General features: G+C 45.0%; 1 protein-coding gene across 1 annotated transcript in view; it reads left to right on the top strand.

The window, feature by feature from the left end:
* HLTF (helicase like transcription factor) overlaps positions 1-12,458 on the top strand; it is a 324,731-nt gene that overhangs the window by 52,046 nt on the left and 260,227 nt on the right. Inside the window, exon 6 of the mRNA XM_069213390.1 lies at positions 8,461-8,558. Within this exon, the coding sequence (XP_069069491.1) occupies positions 8,461-8,558 (98 nt within the window). The remainder of the gene's footprint in view (positions 1-8,460; positions 8,559-12,458) is intronic.

Genomic DNA, 12,458 nt, shown 5'->3' on the forward strand with positions numbered 1-12,458 from the left:
ATTTGAAGTTCCTAAAGTACTTACCTGCAATACCTTTCGAATGAGCTATTACATGTAGAATTTGAACCTGTGGTTCTTAAAATAAACTAAGAAAAGATATTTTTCTATATAAAAACCTATTGGCTGGATTTGTCTCTGAGTGTGTGTACCTCATTTATTGTCTATGTGTATGTGCAACAAATGCTTAACACTACTCCTTGGATAAGCCTACTGCTCGACCACACTACCACAAAATAGAGCATTAGTATTATCTATTTTTACCACTATTTTACCTCTAAGGGGAACCCTTGGACTCTGTGCATGCTATTCCTTACTTTGAAATAGCACATACAGAGCCAACTTCCTACATTGGTGGATCAGCGGTGGGGTACAAGACTTTGCATTTGCTGGACTACTCAGCCAATACCTGATCACACGACAAATTCCAAAATTGTCATTAGAAATTGATTTTTGCAATTTGAAAAGTTTTCTAAATTCTTAAAAGTCCTGCTAGGGCCTTGTGTGTTAAGTCCCTGTTTAGCATTGTCTTTTAGAGTTTAAAAGTTTGTTAAAAGTTTGAATTAGATTCTAGAACCAGTTGTAGATTCTTAAAAAGTATTCCAACTTTTAGAAGCAAAATGTCTAGCACAGATGTGACTGTGGTGGAACTCGACACCACACCTTACCTCCATCTTAAGATGAGGGAGCTAAGGTCACTCTGTAAAATAAAGAAAATAACAATGGGCCCCAAACCTACCAAAATACAGCTCCAGGAGCTTTTGGCAGAGTTTGAAAAGGCCAACCCCTCTGAGGGTGGCAACTCAGAGGAAGAGGATAGTGACTTGGAGGACAATTCCCCCCTACCAGTCCTATCTAGGGAGAACAGGGTCCCTCAAACCCTGACTCCTAAAATAATAGTCAGAGATGCTGGTTCCCTCACAGGAGAGACCAACACCTCTGAAATCACTGAGGATAGCCTCAGTGAAGAGGACATCCAGTTAGCCAGGATGGCCAAAAGATTGGCTTTGGAAAGACAGATCCTAGCCATAGAGAGGGAAAGACAAGAGATGGGCCTAGGACCCATCAATGGTGGCAGCAACATAAATAGGGTCAGAGATTCTCCTGACATGTTGAAAATCCCTAAAGGGATTGTAACTAAATATGAAGATGGTGATGACATCACCAAATGGTTCACAGCTTTTGAGAGGGCTTGTGTAACCAGAAAAGTGAACAGATCTCACTGGGGTGCTCTCCTTTGGGAAATGTTCACAGGAAAGTGTAGGGATAGACTCCTCACACTCTCTGGACAAGATGCAGAATCTTATGACCTCATGAAGGGTACCCTGATTGAGGGCTTTGGATTCTCCACTGAGGAGTACAGGATTAGGTTCAGGGGGGCTCAAAAATCCTCGAGCCAGACCTGGGTTGACTTTGTTGACTACTCAGTGAAAACACTAGATGGTTGGATTCAAGGCAGTGGTGTAAGTAATTATGATGGGCTGTACAATTTATTTGTGAAAGAACACCTGTTAAGTAATTGTTTCAATGATAAACTGCATCAGCATCTGGTAGACCTAGGACCAATTTCTCCCCAAGAATTGGGAAAGAAGGCGGACCATTGGGTCAAGACAAGGGTGTCCAAGACTTCAACAGGGGGTGACCAAAAGAAAGGGGTCACAAAGACTCCCCAGGGGAAGGATGATGAGACAACCAAAACTAAAAATAGTAAAGAGTCTTCTACAGGCCCCCAAAAACCTGCACAGGAGGGTGGGCCCAGAGCCTCTTCACAAAACAATGGGTACAAGGGTAAAAACTTTGATCCCAAAAAGGCCTGGTGTCATAGCTGTAAACAGCATGGACACCAAACTGGAGACAAGGCCTGTCCCAAGAAAGGTTCCACTCCAAACTCCCATCCAGGTAACACTGGTATGGCTAGTCTCCAAGTGGGATCAACAGTGTGCCCAGAGCAAATCAGGGTCCACACTGAAGCTACTCTAGTTTCTGAGGGTGGGGTGGATTTAGCCACACTAGCTGTCTGGCCGCCTAACATGCAAAAATACAGACAGCAACTCTTAATTAATGGGACTAGAATAGAGGGCCTGAGGGATACAGGTGCCAGTGTCACCATGGTGACAGAGAAACTGGTTTCCCCTGGCCAATACCTGACTGGAAAAACTTACACAGTCACCAACGCTGACAATCAGAGAAAAGTACATCCCATGGCAATGGTTACTTTAGAATGGGGAGGGGTCAATGGCCTGAAACAGGTGGTGGTCTCCTCAAATATCCCAGTGGACTGTCTGCTTGGAAATGACCTGGAGTCCTCAGCATGGGCTGAGGTTGAACTAAAAACCCATGCAGCAATGCTGGGTATCCCTGAACTGGTGTGTGTGAAAACAAGAGCACAGTGCAAAGCACAGGGTGAACAAGTAGAGCTGGAGTCTGGAAGAAGGGCCCAGCCTACCAAGAGAACAGGAAAGTCAGTTGGGAAACCAACTACAACACAGCAAAAGAAAGGGAACCTCTCTTCTCAGGAAGAAGTTCTGCCCTCTGAGGGAACTGAGCCTTTGGAGCTTGAACCTTATCAGGTTGAGCTCTTAGGCCCAGGGGGACCCTCAAGGGAGGAGCTGTGTAAGGGACAAGAAACCTGTCCCTCTCTTGAAGGCCTTAGGCAGCAAGCTGCTGAAGAGTCCAAAGGCAAGAAAAATGGAACGCATAGGGTCTATTGGGAAGATGGACTCCTGTACACTGAGGCCAGAGACCCCAAACCTGGTGCCACTAGGAGAGTGGTAGTGCCTCAGCTGTTCAGGAAGTTCATCCTAACATTGGCCCATGACATTCCCCTTGCTGGACATTTGGGACAAACCAAGACGTGGGAGAGGTTAGTCAACCACTTCTACTGGCCCAATATGTCCAACATGGTTAAGGAGTTTTGCCTCTCCTGCCCCACCTGTCAAGCCAGTGGTAAGACAGGTGGGCATCCAAAGGCCCCCCTCATTCCACTTCCAGTGGTGGGGGTTCCCTTTGAAAGAGTGGGTGTGGACATAGTTGGTCCACTAGAACCTCCCACAGCCTCAGGAAATATGTATATCCTGGTAGTAGTGGATCATGCTACCAGGTATCCTGAAGCTATTCCCCTTAGGTCGACTACTGCCCCTGCAGTAGCCAAGGCCCTCATTGGTATCTTTACCAGAGTGGGTTTCCCTAAGGAGGTGGTGTCTGACAGAGGTACCAACTTCATGTCAGCATACCTAAAACACATGTGGAATGAGTGTGGAGTGACTTATAAATTCACTACACCATACCATCCACAAACTAATGGCTTGGTTGAGAGATTCAACAAGACATTAAAAGGCATGATCATGGGGCTCCCAGAAAAACTCAAAAGGAGATGGGATGTCCTCTTGCCATGTCTGCTTTTCGCTTACAGAGAGGTGCCACAGAAGGGAGTAGGATTCTCACCCTTTGAACTTCTGTTTGGTCATCCTGTAAGGGGACCACTTGCCCTTGTTAAAGAAGGCTGGGAGAGACCTCTCCATGAGCCTAAACAGGACATAGTGGACTATGTACTTGGCCTTCGCTCTAGAATGGCAGAGTACATGGAAAAGGCAACCAAAAACCTTGAGGCCAGCCAACAGCTCCAGAAGTTTTGGTATGACCAAAAGGCTGCACTGGTTGAGTTCCAACCAGGGCAGAAAGTCTGGGTTCTGGAGCCTGTGGCTCCCAGGGCACTCCAGGACAAATGGAGTGGCCCTTACCCAGTGCTAGAAAGGAAGAGTCAGGTCACCTACCTGGTGGACCTGGGCACAAGCAGGAGCCCCAAGAGGGTGATCCATGTGAACCGCCTTAAGCTCTTCCATGACAGGGCTGATGTGAATCTGTTGATGGTAACAGATGAGGATCAGGAGGCAGAGAGTGAACCTCTCCCTGATCTTCTATCATCAGACCCAAAAGATGGCACAGTAGATGGAGTGATCTACTCAGACACCCTCTCTGGCCAACAGCAAGCTGATTGTAGGAGAGTCCTACAACAGTTTCCTGAACTCTTCTCCTTAACCCCTGGTCAGACACACCTGTGTACCCATGATGTGGACACAGGAGACAGCATGCCTGTCAAAAACAAAATCTTTAGACAGTCTGACCATGTTAAGGAAAGCATCAAGGTGGAAGTCCACAAGATGCTGGAGTTGGGAGTAATTGAGCGCTCTGACAGCCCCTGGGCTAGCCCAGTGGTCTTAGTCCCCAAACCTCACACCAAAGATGGAAAGAAAGAGATGAGGTTTTGTGTGGACTACAGAGGGCTCAATTCTGTCACCAAGACAGATGCTCATCCAATTCCAAGAGCTGATGAGCTCATAGATAAATTAGGTGCTGCCAAATTCTTAAGTACCTTTGACTTGACAGCAGGGTACTGGCAAATAAAAATGGCACCTGGAGCAAAAGAGAAAACAGCATTCTCCACACCTGATGGGCATTATCAGTTTACTGTTATGCCCTTTGGTTTAAAGAATGCCCCTGCCACCTTCCAAAGGTTGGTGAATCAAGTCCTTGCTGGCTTGGAGTCCTTTAGCACAGCTTATCTTGATGATATTGCTGTCTTTAGCTCCACCTGGCAGGATCACCTGGTCCACCTGAAGAAGGTTTTGAAGACTCTGCAATCTGCAGGCCTCTCTATCAAGGCATCCAAATGCCAGATAGGGCAGGGAACTGTGGTTTACTTGGGCCACCTTGTAGGTGGAGGCCAAGTTCAGCCACTCCAACCCAAGATCCAGACTATTCTGGACTGGGTAGCTCCAAAAACCCAGACTCAAGTCAGGGCATTCCTTGGCTTGACTGGGTATTACAGGAGGTTTGTGAAGGGATATGGATCCATTGTGACAGCCCTCACTGAACTCACCTCCAAGAAAATGCCCAAGAAAGTAAACTGGACTGTGGAATGCCAACAGGCCTTTGACACCCTGAAACAGGCAATGTGCTCAGCACCAGTTCTAAAAGCTCCAGATTATTCTAAGCAGTTCATTGTGCAGACTGATGCCTCTGAACATGGGATAGGGGCAGTTTTGTCCCAAACAAATGATGATGGCCTTGACCAGCCTGTTGCTTTCATTAGCAGGAGGTTACTCCCCAGGGAGCAGCGTTGGAGTGCCATTGAGAGGGAGGCCTTTGCTGTGGTTTGGTCCCTGAAGAAGCTGAGACCATACCTCTTTGGGACTCACTTCCTAGTTCAAACTGACCACAGACCTCTCAAATGGCTGATGCAAATGAAAGGTGAAAATCCTAAACTGTTGAGGTGGTCCATCTCCCTACAGGGAATGGACTTTATAGTGGAACACAGACCTGGGACTGCCCATGCCAATGCAGATGGCCTTTCCAGGTTCTTCCACTTAGAAAATGAAGACTCTCTTGGGAAAGGTTAGTCTCATCCTCTTTCGTTTGGGGGGGGGTTGTGTAAGGAAATGCCTCCTTGGCATGGTTGCCCCCTGACTTTTTGCCTTTGCTGATGCTATGTTTACAATTGAAAGTGTGCTGAGGCCTGCTAACCAGGCCCCAGCACCAGTGTTCTTTCCCTAACCTGTACTTTTGTATCCACAATTGGCAGACCCTGGCATCCAGATAAGTCCCTTGTAACTGGTACTTCTAGTACCAAGGGCCCTGATGCCAAGGAAGGTCTCTAAGGGCTGCAGCATGTCTTATGCCACCCTGGAGACCTCTCACTCAGCACAGACACACTGCTTGCCAGCTTGTGTGTGCTAGTGAGGACAAAACGAGTAAGTCGACATGGCACTCCCCTCAGGGTGCCATGCCAGCCTCTCACTGCCTATGCAGTATAGGTAAGACACCCCTCTAGCAGGCCTTACAGCCCTAAGGCAGGGTGCACTATACCATAGGTGAGGGTACCAGTGCATGAGCATGGTACCCCTACAGTGTCTAAACAAAACCTTAGACATTGTAAGTGCAGGGTAGCCATAAGAGTATATGGTCTGGGAGTTTGTCAAACACGAACTCCACAGCACCATAATGGCTACACTGAAAACTGGGAAGTTTGGTATCAAACTTCTCAGCACAATAAATGCACACTGATGCCAGTGTACATTTTATTGCAAAATACACCCCCAGAGGGCACCTTAGAGGTGCCCCCTGAAACTTAACCGACTGTCTGTGTAGGCTGACTAGTTCCAGCAGCCTGCCACACTAGAGACATGTTGCTGGCCCCATGGGGAGAGTGCCTTTGTCACTCTGAGGCCAGTAACAAAGCCTGCACTGGGTGGAGATGCTAACACCTCCCCCAGGCAGGAGCTGTAACACCTGGCGGTGAGCCTCAAAGGCTCACCCCTTTGTCACAGCCCAGCAGGGCACTCCAGCTTAGTGGAGTTGCCCGCCCCCTCCGGCCACGGCCCCCACTTTTGGCGGCAAGGCTGGAGGGAACAAAGAAAGCAACAAGGAGGAGTCACTGACCAGTCAGGACAGCCCCTAAGGTGTCCTGAGCTGAGGTGACTCTGACTTTTAGAAATCCTCCATCTTGCAGATGGAGGATTCCCCCAATAGGGTTAGGATTGTGACCCCCTCCCCTTGGGAGGAGGCACAAAGAGGGTGTACCCACCCTCAGGGCTAGTAGCCATTGGCTACTAACCCCCCAGACCTAAACACGCCCTTAAATCTAGTATTTAAGGGCTACCCTGAACCCTAGAAAATTAGATTCCTGCAACTACAAGAAGAAGGACTGCCTAGCTGAAAAACCCCTGCAGAGGAAGACCAGAAGACGACAACTGCCTTGGCTCCAGAAACTCACCGGCCTGTCTCCTGCCTTCCAAAGATCCTGCTCCAGCGACGCCTTCCAAAGGGACCAGCGACCTCGACATCCTCTGAGGACTGCCCCTGCTTCGAAAAGACAAGAAACTCCCGAGGACAGCGGACCTGCTCCAAGAAAAGCTGCAACTTTGTTTCCAGCGGCTTTAAAGAACCCTGCAAGCTCCCCGCAAAAGGCGTGAGACTTGCAACACTGCACCCGGCGACCCCGACTCGGCTGGTGGCGATCCAACACCTCAGGAGGGACCCCAGGACTACTCTAAGACTGTGAGTACAAAAACCTGTCCCCCCTGAGCCCCCACAGCGCCGCCTGCAGAGGGAATCCCGAGGCTTCCCCTGACCGCGACTCTTTGAATCCAAAGTCCCGACACCTGGGAGAGACCCTGCACCCGCAGCCCCCAGGACCTGAAGGACCGGACTTTCATTGGAGGAGTGACCCCCAGGAGTCCCTCTCCCTTGCCCAAGTGGAGGTTTCCCCGAGGAACCCCCCCCTTGCCTGCCTGCAGCGCTGAAGAGATCCCTAGATCTCCCATTGACTTCCATTACAAACCCGACGCTTGTTTCGACACTGCACCCGGCCGCCCCCGCGCTGCTGAGGGTGAAATTTCTGTGTGGACTTGTGTCCCCCCCGGTGCCCTACAAAACCCCCCTGGTCTGCCCTCCGAAGACGCGGGTACTTACCTGCAAGCAGACCGGAACCGGGGCACCCCCTTCTCTCCATTCTAGCCTATGTGTTTTGGGCACCACTTGGAACTCTGCGCCTGACCGGCCCTGAGCTGCTGGTGTGGTGACTTTAGGGTTGCTCTGAACCCCCAACGGTGGGCTACCTTGGACCAAGAACTGAACCCTGTAAGTGTCCTACTTACCTGGTAAAACTAACAAAAACTTACCTCCCCCAGGAACTGTGAAAATTGCACTAAGTGTCCACTTTTAAAACAGCTATTTGTCAATAACTTGAAAAGTATACATGCAATTTTGATGATTTGAAGTTCCTAAAGTACTTACCTGCAATACCTTTCGAATGAGCTATTACATGTAGAATTTGAACCTGTGGTTCTTAAAATAAACTAAGAAAAGATATTTTTCTATATAAAAACCTATTGGCTGGATTTGTCTCTGAGTGTGTGTACCTCATTTATTGTCTATGTGTATGTGCAACAAATGCTTAACACTACTCCTTGGATAAGCCTACTGCTCGACCACACTACCACAAAATAGAGCATTAGTATTATCTATTTTTACCACTATTTTACCTCTAAGGGGAACCCTTGGACTCTGTGCATGCTATTCCTTACTTTGAAATAGCACATACAGAGCCAACTTCCTACAGCTTTACACTGAGAAACAATGCAGGTGGAGCATTTTTAGTACGTTTTCATTTGCTTGAGCTAGAAACAATTTTTTTGTTACCATCTGCAAATAATACACAGATGATGGATTATGTGGCAAGTGCTGCAAATCCATAACTAAGCAGAAAAACTGAGGTAACACAATTGCATTATCCAATGGCCTTAGTTGAGATTTAAAAAGACAATGTAATAGGCAATTGTATTGTTTGTGTTCTGTAGTCTTGCTTTGACCAGTTTGATGTAACAATAGATATGTTTATGTTGTAATATATATGTTTTTTCTGTCTTTTTCATGTCTCATTACTGGAATTTTCTTTGAAATTAGGCTCACAGCTTAGTTTCGAATCAAGCTGGGTTTCTGAGGGAGCAGGTCCAAGTTATGGTGCTCCAATCCTCCCTGCTGTACAAATGACAACAGAGCAGGTTTGTAAATTAATATTTTTTAAAATGTTAATCTATGATTTCATGCTTATTAAAAAAAAAACTGCAGTGCTTGGTGGTATGTACTTCTAAATGTTCTCATCCATTCTGATCTTTTAAGAAACATCCTTTATTTGGAACATTTAATTGTTTTTGTCATTAAAAAAAAAGTCTGAACCATCATCATAAAGCTTAAATGTAGTTAGTATAAATTCACTTTAACCATGTTTGTCATATTGTGACTACAAATTATAAGGGAAAGCCCAAATAACCCTCTGATTCCTGGGCTTAGTCAATCATATCTTAAAGTAGGTGCCCTGAGGAAATGATTAGACATAAACCTTTATCACAACAGTAATGCGTACAGCATTATTAGACATCCCAACCAAAATGTTTGCCTTATAAGGATTTACTATGATTTATCAGACCTTTGTGTGTTAGACATTGATACCAGTATTGCATATTAAGGTATCCATTGAATGTATGAGTTGTGTCTTCTTCAAAATTTTTGGGTAGTTTATTACAAAGATGTAAAACATTTTATTATAATTTTGGAGGTTCACTACCCACCTCAAGATAGAATCAAAACCCTTGTCGGGTAGAACTCTCAAAATCACTTAATTGCCCTGAAACAGACTTAACTTAGGGCAATGTGTAAAGTATTTATGCTGTACCAAAACAGTAATAAAGTTGAAATGTAAAACACAAAAAATGCCAAACTGTATTAGATAGAAAAATAACATAAAAGTTAATAATACATTGGCATCAAAATTACAAAGTCATATTTCCAGTTCTTCTCGAATTTTTGATAAGTTTTATGTAGGAATAGCATCAAGGAGCATAAAATGGCAATGATAGTCAATGGTTGCAGCAGACCAGGATGTATGTGCAATTGGGCACTGACTATAATGGAGTGTAGGTTGGATACACCAAACCAGTTCATCCTGGTTAAAGATTTTACCTTTTGACTTTAGTCCTGTAAGTCCCAATCCTGAACAGGGATACACTTCTAAAGTTCTACAGGACCTAGAGATGCACTTAGAGACTCATAGTGTGTCAGGCAGAAGACAAACTACAGGGTCCAGTCCAGGTTCAGCTGTCACTGGCCAACTGGGCATTTGCAGGAAAAGGGCTCTTACAGCTTATAGTGTCCCTGTAGTTTTACCAGGTTGGTCTAAGGACTCTTGGAGTCAACTTCTTTGTCCTTGGTACAAGTGAGCAGATCCATAGTTTTCTGAAGTTGGTTCCTGGAGATACCACATTTATCCAATGGGATAAAAGTCCCCAGGGGCAACAGTGTTGTTCACTTTGAGCATTTTTCAAAATGGCAGAAATCTTCAGCAGCAATAAATGTGTTGGGCGTGTTTGTCTGTATGGACCACCAATAAACCCAGAGTCAAAAGTCTGGTAGACCAAAGTTGGGTTTTCCAGCACCCGCACTGTGCATTGACAAGAATTGTTTTGGCAATGTGTTGCCCTTCTTTTCAAGGGTGCAGTGAGTGTTATATGTAAACACCAGCAGACCTGCCAAGCAGAATTAGACATTCAAGCAGGAATTGACCCTGTAATGTCAAAAAGGGTGCTCATTGCCCCACCCTGCATATTCTGTCTGGTTCAAAGGAGTCATCTCTATCAATTAGGTCATCCTATTGTCTGCTCCTGGGAAGCCCTTCACGCCTTTGTCACATTTAGTCAAATTCTGATTACTTACTGGCAGACGTGGGAGAGCAAATGCAATTTTAGCTTCCAGAAACGTCAGGCAGGAAAAAGGTAACTATTTAAAAGTTAAATATCCTTAATATTTATTAAATATCCAACTTCACCATTGAATCGGAATGTTATTAAATAAAAACATAGTGGTTTGTTGTTTTTGTAGTTAGCCTTATTCCTGAGATACAGTATTAGGATTTTTAATCTGTAGTCTTGTTTTCTACATAGGACGGCTAGGTCTGCCAGAGTGAAAATCAGCTTTTGGGTGCTAGTCACTGTAAGGACATGTTAACATTAAATTTCTATATGTCCTACTTTTAAATGCCCTTCTCCCTGCCTTGTGGACTACATGCCTATTGAGGGGTGACTTATTAGTATTTAAAAGGGAGGTTGGAACCTGTCAAAAGGGTTTATATTGACCGGTCAAATTGCAGTGGTTAAACTGCCACAGTCAGGCTACAGTGCTAAGCCTAAAGCAATGTTATATTCTGTCACTGTACTGGATGGCACAATAGGTGCTGCAGTCACCCTAATGACATTTAACTACAAACTGTAAGAACATTTTTACCATATACTAGAGACTTATATGAAGGTTAAATATACCAATTAGCAGTATTCTACTTTGACCATGTTTAAAGGGGGTGCTAAGACACTCTACTACTGGTCAGCAGGGGTAAAGTGCACAGACTTGTAAAGCAGTACAAATATATTGTCCAGCAAAAGGTGAAAATACAGGGTGAGCATACAGAAAAGGTAGATTTCCTGTACATGCATAGCAATGCATTATAAAAGACATGCATTTCTTCCAAAGTTAACAAACATTTAAGTTACCTATAAAAAGGGATAGACTGTTATAAGGTCTTCAAGTCATTGAGATAAGTGTATCTGCACATGATTGTAGTGTTGTTTTACCATCCGGAGGTAGGCTGTATAGTCGGCTTCATATTTCTTTTGTGAGCCTTTGCCTTTTGTAGTAAGGAAAAATGTATTCTTTTTAAATTGTTCATTATAGGAACTCCTCACTTACCTGGTTGACATGTTTCAGCCTTCAGAGATTTATGCCTTTTCAGTTCGGCTGCAAGGGTTTGTGTATTGAGCCTAGAAGTGAATACATTTATATTGCACAGTTACAGTGAGATTATGGCTGTGACTAGGAGAAAGACAGCAAAAAATGATAGACATTAAATCATAATTTTAGCTGAACCCAAAGTGCATTAATTCTGAAAAGCAGAGCTACTGGAAAAATAGACTTTAAGATCTTTATTGAGGTGAACCCAGTCTGATTGCATGTAAAGGTTGATAGGAGGAGAGTTCCAGTGTCATGCAGCCAGAAAGATGAAGAAGAATTAACCACTCCTAATATAGTAAAGTAAGGGGGCAGCTACCAAATTAATATTATCAGAGTGTAGCCTGCTGTATGGACATTGGAAATTGAGTACCTAGTCGAGGTAGACGGCCCCAGCAAGAGATGGGTTTGCACATATGGCAGAGTGTTTTAAAGGTGGCACACGTGTACAGGGAGCCAGTGTAGGTCTTAAGTTGTTGGGAGATATGAGCACTGGCCTGAATTTCCCACTGCCTGGCTGCTGATTGCAAATCACCTGCAGTTGGTGCACCAGGTGGTCACAATGCCCAAGTAGTGAGCTTTGCAGTACTAAAGTCAGGATAGTATAGGTCCATTCAGTAAAATGATGGTGTTGTTTAATGGCTGCTTTATTGTCCACTTGTTCTGTAACAAGATAGGAACGCCTCTAAGTGTGCTCTGGAGCCTTGCAGTGACATTTTTCCACACAGCTCTTCAGAATACCTTAGGAATCCTATGGTGAGGCTTAAAATGTTTAATAAGAATAACATGAATGCCCTAGTGATAACGTTTTTGACGTTGCCTGCAGCAGGTTTAATTTCTGCTTTGAAATCAGAGGGGAAACATTCAGAGATCTTTAGCAAAGCTGGTGGAGAAGGCTTAGACAAGAGGCAGGGAGTATTCATGAATCTCTAAAAGCTTTCTGAGAGGATGCTGTTGTCAGTGGGCCAATAAAAGTGGATAGCAGAATTGTCCATGTCGCAGGCTGTGACAACAGGTTGGTTGATAAAGGAGGATCAAGAAGATGCCCTGATTGGTAGGTGATGCTGTTAATAAGCTCGGAGAGAGCTGGCACTTCCATATCCTATATAGATGAGGAATCTGAATCT

This window comes from Pleurodeles waltl, chromosome 11 (genome assembly GCF_031143425.1).
Source record: "Pleurodeles waltl isolate 20211129_DDA chromosome 11, aPleWal1.hap1.20221129, whole genome shotgun sequence".
Lineage (NCBI taxonomy): Eukaryota > Metazoa > Chordata > Amphibia > Caudata > Salamandridae > Pleurodeles > Pleurodeles waltl.